This window comes from Misgurnus anguillicaudatus, chromosome 4 (assembly GCF_027580225.2).
Source record: "Misgurnus anguillicaudatus chromosome 4, ASM2758022v2, whole genome shotgun sequence".
Lineage (NCBI taxonomy): Eukaryota > Metazoa > Chordata > Actinopteri > Cypriniformes > Cobitidae > Misgurnus > Misgurnus anguillicaudatus.
The window spans coordinates 28,910,284-28,922,690 of NC_073340.2; the positions used below are offsets into that span (position 1 = coordinate 28,910,284).

The window sequence follows — 12,407 nt, forward strand, 5'->3', positions numbered from 1 at the left end:
ATGCTCATTTTCCAGCTCCCCTAAAGTTAAACATTTATTTTTTAACTATTTGGAATCCATTCAGCTGATCTCCGGGTCTGGCGCTACCACTTTTAGCATAGCTTAGCATAATCCATTGAATCTGATTAAACCATTAGCATCGCGATAAAAAAATAACCAAAGAGGTTCTATATTTTTCCTATTTAAAACTTGACACTTCTGTAGTTACATCGTGTACTAAAATCGAAAGAAAATTAAAAGTTGTGATTTTCTAGGCAGATATTGTCAGGAACTATACTCTCATTCTGGCGTAATAACCAAGACTTTGCTGCCGTAACAAGGCTGCAGGAGGCGCAATGATATTACGCAGCAGCCGAAAATAGTCCCCTTAGTAAGTTTCAATGGCAGGGAACTATTTTCGGGCAGTGCGTAATACCTGTATCACTACGCCTGCTGCAGCCATGTTACGGCAGCAAAGTCCTTGAATATTACGCCAGAATGAGAGTATAGTTCCTATCCATAACGGCCTAGAAAATCACAACTTTTAATTTTCTGTCGATCTTAGTACACAATGTAACTACAAAAGAGTCGAGTTTTAAATAGGAAACATATCCACATTCTTTGGTTATCTTTTAGCACGATGCTAATGGTCTAATCAGATTCAAGGGGTTATGCTAAGCTATGCTAAAAGAGGTAGCACCAGACCCAGAGATGAGCTGAATGGATTCAAAACTGTAAAAATCAAATGTTTATATCTAGGGGACCTGGAAAATGAGCATATTTTCAAAAAAAGTGGTGTCCCTTTAAATCTTTCCACATTTTTTGTGTGTTTTTGTTAGTTTTTCTTTAAATGTGATGTGCCGCAGGGTGTGTCACAAATTACACCCATTTTCCATGCAGTCTCTGAATTGATATGAGGTCATAAAACTGCATACAACTTCGAAATGAGATGGTTTAATGAGACACTTGCAATGTGCAAAACAAAGAGAAAAACTTTGGAAAGCTAAGAAAAAAACACACAAGTTTATTTTAAAGATTTATTGTCTTACTAACAATCAAAGCATATATTCTTCACTGTTTAAAAAACAGCTAATCCTGATATACAAAACATAGGACGTGGGAAAAACAAATAAGGACTACCTGTTGAAAGACACAAGGAATTTACATAAAACAAACCAACAAACAAAGTCATAAAAGCAAAAGAACATAAGAGTAACCGGAAGGCAAGGGCAACCTACTACAATGAATTAAGATAACAATAAAAGTAGTGTTTTCACTTCATAGTCAGAGTAAAATGGCGACCGGCGCTTAAACAAACACACACAAAAGAAGTGTTCATTGGCACGAGTGGGACTGACACGCACCAGCCATGCCAACCATGTGCCATCAGATGGCGTGAAGACAGCCAAAGACCTGCATCTGCTGCAAAAATTCACTTCTAATCTTCAGACAACGTATTTGAAACATTCTCAGAATGTTTATAGCATAAAACCTTACATCTAGGCTCCAATAAAATGCATCCAACTGACCTTGTATGCACATACAGAAATAAGTTGGATTAACTTAAAAATGAAAAACGAAAATATTTAAACATTTATAACGTAAATTTTAGGCGTTACCAATTTAAGTATTTTTTTAAGTTGATCAAACTTTACTTTTTACAGCATGTCATGAAATGATGCTTAATATACCTCTACCACACCTTCAACTAATACTTATGTGCCCGGGCAAAATGCCAGCTTGCTGTATAGTGAAATCATACTTTCGTGGCATGTAAACCAGGGTTTAGTTCACAAACCTGACCACAATAAAATGAGACACCTGATCTGTTTGTTTTGGGAATTACTCATTATTGAACAAGAATGAGGGAGTGTTTACTCCGATCGGAGTGTATATTCAGCTTAGTTCCCTGAACAAAACACAATTCAGGAAATATTACTTAAAAACCATCGAACAATGGTAAATCCAATGCATTTTCAGTCCGATAAGGATTGGTCACATACATTTTCCAAATTTAGTTTGGCACCGACCAACGGAAGTTAGATAAAACGTATTTGTGAGGAAGGTACCCATAGACACAAAAACTTAAATGGGACATTCAGAATCAAGAAGCTAACATTCCCTGTGTGTCATTTAACTCCTCTTAAATTAATCCTAAAATATAAAAAATACTGTTTGGGGAAAAATAAATAGTCTATTTTAAAAAAATAATAATCATCTTTTTGTCATTTCATGTTTATCTTTCTTCTTTTGTTCGATGCACATCCTAATGAAATGTAAAAAAATTCACAAGTAACAAAGACGACCAGTGAGTTTGAAACACCTCCCCCAACCATGACTTCTATACGGCATTTGTCTCGTCTCGTCTCATGGGTATGAAGCTTGTTATACATTGCAGAGAGACTTTTAGTTGCGCTTGAAACCACAGCACGATACCATCACGTGTTTCTGAATCAATCTAGTTACACGAACAACATTCCTAACAAAACAATATTAAGTTATTTACACAGCCAATACCGCCTTACTGTGTTTAATTTGAAAATGATGAATAGATGACAATGATGAATTGATAAGAATGCTATTCAAACCACACCCAGTCCAAAGCTACCTTGTTTTGTACCCAACTAGGATCTAGAAACATGTCCTATTTTGACTTGCAATCAAATCCACCTTCATATCAAATCCAGCCCAGCTCTGCTGTCACGTATCAACCAATCCCTCGCATCCTTTTGCCTGATATTTTTTGCTATTTAATCTCCATCCCACTTGCTATGGCCATCTCAGCTGAACCACAATCCCAAAACTCGTCAATGCAAATACAAACCAGCTGCATGTATTTTTCTCGAGAGCATTTCAATCTACTGTCACTCCCTGTCAATTCACAAAAGCACTCGCTGTAACACTTAACACTTATCTCTTTTATCTCTCAACAAAACCTTGACTTATCCTGCCATCTTTATATGACGTCTGATGCAGAGCTGGGCTTCTGTATGTGTGAACATGTTTGGTGGCCCGAGGGCTTCTGGGATATCTCCTGTAATTTACAGATAGCCCAAAGGGACAAAAGGCATCTGTATGCAACAGATAAGGGGCAGGGGTGTGTGTATGTTTTGTAAATGGGGGGCTTTTCTCTTTAATGTTAAGGTGACTGTCTTGACTTTATAGCCTTTGGCTCTCCCACACCTCCTATTTCAAGCGAGATGGTACGTAATGAAAGAAACATCTGGAAAGAATTTCCAGTAAATACCTCTGTGCCTAGCGAAAGACTTTTTCACTTGGGCGAATCTCACAAAAACAAGTGCAAAACTATTTCACCTCAAAAATCAAATCAAAAGATTAAAAATAAGAAATGTGATTTTGGCAAATTTTAGGAACAAGATTTTTTCCACTGCGACCCCCAACAAAAAAAAAAAATCGGTCAGTCCACTCTAAACCCATAGTTGGGTCAAATGCAGACAAACACAACAATTGGGTTATAAATAACTCTATGCTGGGTTGTTGTTGTTACCAAACCATGGGTTAAAATAACTCAGCATAGAGTCATTTATAACCCAACTGCTGAGCCCGTCCACATCTGCCCCACCCATTAGTTAAAACCCAACAATTTGTAAAAAAAAAAAAGTGTAACATTTTTGTCTAACAAAGAACTTTTAATACTGTATTACAGTAATTTTGTAAAGGATTATAGTAACAAATTACTGTAAAACTAAAAAAAATGTATTTATTTATTTAAATTAAATTTATTTAAATGTAAGTGCACCAGTGCACCAACACTACCAAGTTATGTAATGCTTTTAAAATAATTTACTAAATATTTTATATAATTAATTACAGTTCTCATTATTTTTTCTTTTGATTTTAGGTGAAATACGATCTGAACATGTTTTTGATGTTTCGTGACATCCGCCCGGTGACATTTGTTTATTTATTTATCTGCGCATGACGGTAAGGGTTAAGCGGAGTCTGTAAACATCTTCAGCAATCATAAAAGAAGATTAGATTTGTTTCTTATTTCTTGGCCTGTCCCCATGAAAACGTCAAAGGGCGACATACCGAATGAGAAGTCAGATGAAACCTTTCATTCCTTAGGTTCTAAACAACCAAAAGAAAATATTCAAGAACGAGAATGTTTCTTTAAAACAATTGGTTGATGTTGTCAATCATTTTCCTAAGAGCTGTTTTCTCTGTTGTTCCAACAAAGATTCGAGATGATCGGCTCTCTTCACTGCAGCCTAAAAAACAGAGAGAAAAAGAAAAGTTTGGATTAAACAAGAAATAAAACACCTGATCTGTGTACACCTCATATTAACATGGGTTTAAGATGACATGTTTGTCAGCATTTGCAATTTTCTTGGCCGATTCCGGTGGCAGCCGGTGACTTCTTTTCTGAGGGGCACGAATTCAAAATGTGTGCGGAGCGTCATGTACACCATCGGAGCTCGTCATGTCAAAATATGTGTTCGTTGCATCATGTAAACCATGCGCATCATGTGTCTTGTCAAAATACATGACTCCTGCACACGCGTCGAAAAGGTTTATGATAAAAGAGACGTTCACGAAATACTCGCAAGACACTAACTTCACACTAAACTCTGATTACATGTGAGATTAAGCGAATATCTGGCAAGCGTCTCTTCTATCTTAAGCCCTTTCAAAGCGTCTGCAGCAGACACGTATTTTGACATCACGCATGATGCACATAAGCTTACATGACGCATAAAACACATGTTTTGACAGGACATCCTGCGGCGTTTCGCGTGAATTGAGCGTTGCCGCGGGAAACACGTGAGTTGAAAAATTAACCAATCAGGACCTTGCTGTAGTAGTGACATGATTACAGGAAGCGAGGGGAGTCTCAGCGGAGTCGCAGAAGCCCCTCCAATGACGCGAATTTCCACGTGAATGTCTCGAATGACTAGAATTTCATGCGCGAATGAAGCGAGTAAACTCAAATGTTTAAGCGTCCAACTACGTGCGAAAAGCGTGTTTTTGCCGCCTCTACCACGGCTGGTGCGAATGCACCATAAGAACTATAATTGACAGCATATAGACGAGTTCATCGTACGCACGTGCAGTGACGCGATACGCGTCTGGCCCGAACTTTACTTCTAGTTTAAGTTTTTTTAATGGTCTGACTAGTTGCTAAACTGAACTCTTGAACAAATACCTCGTCGAAAATAACAAATGTTTTGGTTTCCTAGGTAATCTATGTGTTGTTTATTTTGCTTGTTATTTAAATAAACTATGTTTAAAGTACTTTGTTGTTATTTATTCTTAGTGGAGTTTACCGGAAGTTACGTGTTGACCACGAAAGCTGCTTGTTTATGTTGTTACTGCTGAAACCGTCTATAGGCTACAAACAATAATCTACTTTTCTTTAATAAAAAAAAATATTTATTTTTCACCATAAAATTTTTTCACTGACATTATGTTAGATGTCCAAATATCAGTTTACAGCTGTGGTTAGAAGCATAGTTCATAGTTAGTTTGACGTGTAGACATGACATGTAGTCATGCTTTTGAACAAAATAAGCAAGCAACATACAATGCATTATATATCCCTCATTATAAATATATACAAAGTCCATTTAATGTATTTTAGTTTGTAAACAGAATTAAAGTGCTGTTTTAAAAACTGTGCATGTGCGCAGAGCTACGAGCTTAAGGACTCTGGGAAATCCCTGGGATGAGTGAGGTAGGAGGAAATTTGCAAATTAATTAAATGTTTTGAAATGAAACAACAGAGAACTAAAACACAACAACAAACAAATGCAATGCTTTAGATGCAATGAACGTTTATTTAAAGCAATAATCGGACATTAAATCGATCTGAACAGATTAATTACTATTCCTCCCCCTACTTGACATCAACAATAATGTTGTTAAACCAACATTGTTCAAATGACGGATGTGCGACAAAGTTACTATGTTTTCGTGAAACAGTCGTGACAATCATACTATGGTGGCACTGGTTTAGCAGCGAGTTATGTCGTTGTCCAGGAAATGCACCCTTAAGCAAAGTCCTGCACACGGACGGTTGAACTGGTGGAATGATATCAACTTGTCATTTGCGGGAAAAAATGTCATACCTCATGTTGTTTCCTAAGGTTATTCACAGTCTCTTCCTTCTTTGTAATAGCTGACTTTACTCTAGAAATGAAAGTGATAGAAATTCAATACAGATAAGATCAAAAAGAAGAAGAATGTCACATTTAACTGCTCAAACATTATTGCATTAAAAGGATTTTCAAGGATTTACAACTCTGCCATTTCCCTAATCCTCACCTTTGATGCACCTCCGCGAGCTCCTCCTCTTTTTCTCGACTTACTCTCTCCACCTCTAATCGAAGTCGTGCCTTTGCCTCTGAAACCTCAATTTTCATTCTCTTGTTCTCGTCCTCTGTCTCTACCAATCGCTCGGCAAACTCCTGCCTGATCACCTCCGATAGGCTTCGACGCTCCTCTGATAATTTATCGCGGGCCTGTGATCAACATCAGGAAGAAACATTACAAAAGATGCAAACTGATACTTTTGAAAAACAAAAAAACTTTGATTTATAAGATCTGGATTGAAATGTATAAACTATACAATAAAATAAATATATCATGTTTTGTATCTAATATACACCTATAGTGTGCAAAGTTTGTGTGCAGATTAATTCCCAATCCCGACTAAGAAAAAGCATGGATATAAAGGCATTTATTAATACAGTGCTACTGTTTAACATTCTGTATCTACACTGCACAACAGTTAGTCTTTTGTGTTAGCACATTCTTATCTCTATAGAAGCAGCAGTCAGGCGTACAGTTAACAAAGAAGGCTGAAAGTCACCTAGTTTATTACACCTCTGAGGTAATGAGCTACTAATAAAAAGAAACTTGGTTTAAAGAAAGTTTAATCATCTCACTTGCACAACGTTACAAATGATTTGTTGACATTTTTATAAGATGCCGTTGTAATAATCTTATGAAGTCCTGGGGTGGGATTTAAAAACCAGTTTTTAGTGTAAAAGAAACGTCCTGAAGTGATTTTCATAAGCAAACATACTGCAACTACATTTTCATAATGACAAACAGTGAATTGGTCAGAACAGCTTTCGACTTAAACTGCAAGTCATTGTTTTCAAAATGTGGGAAGTGTAATTGAAGCTCATGGGATTAATTACTGGATTTAATGAGTGGTTTTCACGACAATACATAATTAAACAAACACTTGAAAAAATATTACAACAATTAAAATGGCGGTAAATTTTACCAAAAAGAAGTATGAAAAAACAGTGTTGTCTCGTCATACAGATAAAAAAATGTATAAAAAATAGTATTGCATAAAATATGTCAAGAACTCTAATATTTAAAAAAACAAATAGTATGTTAGTAGTATTGTATTACAACGCCAAGAACGCCAATATTTGTAAAAAATAAATTGTACGTTAAAGTAGTATCGTATTATAATAAGCCAAGAACATGAATATTGTCAAAATAAATAGTATGTTGAAAAAGTATCATCATATAATATGCCAAGAGCATTAATATAAAAAAAATAAGAAGTACGTTAAAACTTTATCATATTAAATATGCCAAAAACGCTGATATTTGTAAAAAATAAATAGAATGTTAAGTAGTATCGTATTATAATATACCAAGAACATTTTTTTTTAAAATAAGTAGTAAGTTTAAACTGTATCGTATTAAAATACACCAAGAACTCTAATAATTGTAAAAATAAATAGTATGTTAAAGTAGTATTGTATTATAATACACCAAGAACGCCAATATTTGTAAAAATAATTAGTACGCTAAAGTAGTATCGTATTATAATACGACAAGAACATTAATATAAAAAAGAAATAAATAGTATGTTAAAGTAGTATCGTATTATAATACGACAAGAACATTAATATAAAAAATAAATAAATAGTATGTTAAAACAGTATCGTATTAAAATACGGCAAGAACAAAATAAATAGTATGTTAAAGTAGTATCGTATTATAATACGACAAGAACATTAATATAAAAAATAAATAAATAGTATGTTAAAGTAGTATCGTATTATAATACGCCAAGAACAAAATAAATAGTATGTTAAAGTAGTATCGTATTATAATACGCCAAGAAAAAAATAAATAGTATGTTAAAGTAGTATCGTATTATAATATGCTAAGAACATTAATATTTAAAAAAATAAAGAGTATGTTAAAACAGTATCGTATTAAAATACGCCAAAAACAAAATAAATAGTATGTTAAATTAGTATCGTATTATAATATGCTAAGAAAATAAATATTTAAAAAAATAAGAAGTATGTTAAAACAGTATCGTATTAAAATACGGCAAGAACGCTAATATTTTTAAAAAGAAATTGTATGTTAAAGTAGTATCTTATTATAATACACCAAGAACGTTAATATTTTTTAAAATAAGTAGTACGTTAAAGTAGTATCGTATTATTACACGCCAAGAACATTAATATTTTTTAAAATAAGTAGCAAGTTAAAATAGAATTGTATTAAAATATGCCAAGAACATTAATATTTGTAAAAATAAATAGTATGTTAAAGTAGTATCGTATTATTATAAGCCAAGAACATTAATATTTTTACAAATAAGTAGTATGTTAAAGTAGTACCTTAGTATAATACACTAAGAACATTAATACTTTTACAAATAAAAAGTGCACTAAAGATAGTGTTGTATTATTATATGGTATTAACTAGGGATGTCCCGATCCGATCACATGATCGGAAATCGGCCCCGATCACGTGGTTTCAGACTCGATCGGAATCGGCCGTTACCTCCCGATCAGGACTCGGATACATATGCAGGGTTTAAAATCCATCAAGGTCTCGCTCTGCTCCGCGCCACTGTACGCGCTGCGCTGGTGCGTGTGAACTGATGAGAAGAGAATAGGCTTGTTTGACTTCATGCAGCGCCCCAACAACCGGCAGCCGGATGACGTCTAAGTTCCGCGAGAGCGATTTAAAAGCAACCTCCGCCGTAGGATTGCGCGGATCACTCTCGCGGTAGTTTGACGTCACCCGGCTGTCGATTGTTGCGACGCCCCATGAAGTCGAACAAGCCTGTGGTTTCATTTATAGGCTTCACACTCGTGCGTGCAAGGAACCCACGACAAAACCGTGTTTTTACCGATCATTTAAACGCGTTGATCGTTTTTGTCACCATGTGCTCAGACGCAGCTCCGCCTCTCACTCAGAACCTCAAGAACGCGCATTCGCGCAGGATACTGTAGAGATGACATGAGAGATAGAGAGAGAGGTAAGAATGGTGCCCACGTCGAGAAAACTTAATAGAAGTCTAGAAACAAAGTATTAAAGTATGTCTAGCCATGTCACTCATCTCCTTACAATATGTTAACTAGATAACTGGATACAACTGATTGTATAGTTTAATAAAATAATGTATTTTGATTATACAGATTAATTACGACCTAACTATAGGTATTTTATAACTAACTGCTAACCAGCTTAGGGAATCTCTATGGCTAATTTATAAGATATATTGCTGAATCAGTATGTTGTTTTTCTTGTTAATTGAGTCTGGGTAGCCTATCTTATGCCTAGAATTAGTCAAGGAGGTTGATTCTTATAACTTCCTTTAAAGTTTGATCAATTGTGCATAATGACATGTGCAACAAATGCATCTAGGGTGTCAGACTCATAGATTTGCATAATTTAAAGTTCAGGTTTTAAAGTTTGGGTCAACATGTGGCAAAGCTTTAAAACTGAAACTTATAAAATCCTATCAGAGGTACAAAATGTCATTGAAACACACCAGTGGCTTTGCTGTCATCAGGATTAAACATTTTACCCCTCGAACCCTCCCTCCCAACAGAGCATCCCCACAAAACAAATCCCAATTTAACCCCTGTACATATACTATATACTCATTATTTTTTAACACATCTGTAGTTATGCGCTGGCACAGAGTTAGACTCTTTTGACTCCAGAAACAGCAATGCGTGCGGCATGACATAAGGAACATCCTGGTTCTGTTTTTATAGAAGTATCGGATCGGGACTCGGTATCGGCAGATACTCAAAATCAAATGACTCGGACTCGGACTCGAGGGCAAAAAACCTGATCGGGACATCCCTAGTATTAACTATTAGTATTTTAATAAAAGAGTAAGCAATACTGGTGTTGTATGATTATAATGATAAGAACCATTGTTAGGAATTAAATAGTAAAGCAACAGAATCATTAAGAATTGAATTTCAAAACCAAAAACTCTACATTTCTTATGGTTCCCATCCTTACCCAGGAATTTTTGCGCTAACCAGCCAAACAAAGGGCATTTATGAGTACAGATAAGAGTGCAGTAAAAATGTGCATGATATTATTGGAAAGCCTTATGGCCTACAATAGAGACTTTACGAGACTGCTATGCACTTCTGTTTTCGTCATCAGACAAACAGAGCAGCATCCCATGACTTCACTTACCTGGGTGAGGTCGCTTATCTCCTGCTCTTTCTGTCGTAAAAGCGACTGCAGGCGGAGGAGCTCTTCCTCCATCTCGCTCTGTTTCTCTCGCATCTCCTGCTGTTTCTGCACTGCCGCCCGCTCCGAACGTTCCAGATCCCTGACCTCGGCCTCGTATTTCTCCCTCACGCGCTTTATCCTGCGAGCACACCACACCCCATATAATTATACATTTACTGCTCCAAACCACAGTCCTTCAGCTAAAGTGAAATAAATGGTCATCAAATGATTTATGTGTCAATGGCTTTGGGCTGATTAAAAACGTTGTTGAAAAGACCAGGCATGGACAAAGACTGATGTTTCAGATGCTAGATTTCTTCAGATTTTGGTCGAAGATTAATTCAAAGAGAATTTTTTGTGAATTAACCATTCACCACAAAACGAATAATGTGCGCTAAACGTATACAAAGTAAGTCTATTATGATTTCATCTAGACTTGAAAATAGGTTGTTATGAAAAAGCGTGCACATTTTATTTCTTTGATGTGGAAATGCTGTGCCATCCTGTGCTCTCTACAGATACACAAACAGGAAGCAGAAACACACCGGTTGTCAAATGCTCTCTCGCACTCCTCTCTCGCTCCTCGGGTTTCCTCCTCCAGCCTCTGAATGGCCAGCTCGATCTCTTTATCTCTCCCTCGACGTACTTCGTCTTTCAGCTCTCTCTCTCTGCTTAACAGCCATGCTTCCTGTGAGAGAAAACATCATGTTTACAACCACATGAAATTTACCTATACGAACACGCACATCTACATTAATACACACCAGTGAAAACACTTCAGTGGAGCTCTCTTAAAAATCTGTTCGACCTTGTGGTGGCTAGATTTATGTTATTAGGCAAACTACTTCGTTTTTACTTTGCATGTTTTCTGACGTGAGAAATGCAAGGGTTACACATGGCCATGTAAAACTAAATTCTGATTGTATGTGTGCAAAAACATTTTGTATAAAGCTCTTGTGTTAAAAATTGCACTTCTTCATACTTATTGTATTAGTATTAGCAAAGCTTCTCTTTTCGGGGTAGTTTTGTCATCTACTGTTTCCCAACAATTGAGAGTTTTACTGAATCAATATTGACATTTGAGGGTTGAAACAGGAAGTGTGTAGAAGTGATGTATAACTGCCAGTAGTGAGATTTAAAGGAAAACACCACCATTTTTCAATATTTGACTATGTTCTTACCTCAAGTTAGATGAATTAATACATACCTATCTTTTTCCAATGCATGCACTTAATCTTTGTACAGCTCGTTGTGAGTGTGTTAGCATTTAGCCTAGCTCCATTCATTCCTTAGGATCCAAACAGGGATGAATTTAGAAGCCACCAAACACTTCCATGTTTTCCCTATTTAAAGACTGTTACATGAGTAGTTACACGAGTAAGTATTGTTGCACAAAATAAAACTTTGTGATTTTTAAAGTGGATAAAAAATTAGAACTATATTGTATGGCGGAAGAGCACTTAGTTAACGATTAACCGGGAATTGTTAGATAGAACTGGAACCGGAAAATTTCTTACAATACCCAACCCTACTTACTCGGGTGACTACTCATGTCTTATAGGGATAGTTCGGCCAAAAATGATATTAAACCCATGATTTACTCACCCCTAAGCCGTCCGAGATGCAAATGTCCATCATTTTTCAGACGATGACATTTTCAGTTATTTTAGAAAATGTTTTAGATCTTTCAGTTAATCAAATGTGAAGTTATGGGGTCCACGACCTTCAAGTCCAAAAAGTGTGCATCCATCCTTCACAAAATAAATCCAAACGGCTCCACGATGAGAAACAAAGTCCTTCTGATGGTAATCCGCGCAGTTTCGTTGTAGAAATATCTACATTTAAAACTTTATAAACCAAAATAACTCACATCCTGTAATGCCGCCATCTTAGTCGCATCCGCATTCAGGATGAGAGCTTACGCAGCGTAC

The 12,407-nt window shown here is 36.0% G+C and overlaps 1 protein-coding gene across 3 annotated transcripts in view; it reads right to left on the reverse strand.

The window, feature by feature from the left end:
* Window positions 1-3,697: 3,697 nt before the first annotated feature.
* The window catches only part of cep131 (centrosomal protein 131), a 30,270-nt gene continuing 21,560 nt past the window's right edge, over window positions 3,698-12,407 (reverse strand). For all 3 annotated transcript variants that reach the window (XM_073867130.1, XM_073867128.1, XM_073867129.1), the window contains 5 exons: window positions 11,022-11,164; window positions 10,438-10,615; window positions 6,265-6,461; window positions 6,069-6,129; window positions 3,698-4,211 (listed from right to left, as the gene is read on the reverse strand). In XM_073867130.1, coding sequence (XP_073723231.1) covers window positions 4,140-4,211; window positions 6,069-6,129; window positions 6,265-6,461; window positions 10,438-10,615; window positions 11,022-11,164 — 651 coding nt within the window. In that variant the 3' untranslated portion in view covers window positions 3,698-4,139. The remainder of the gene's footprint in view (window positions 4,212-6,068; window positions 6,130-6,264; window positions 6,462-10,437; window positions 10,616-11,021; window positions 11,165-12,407) is intronic.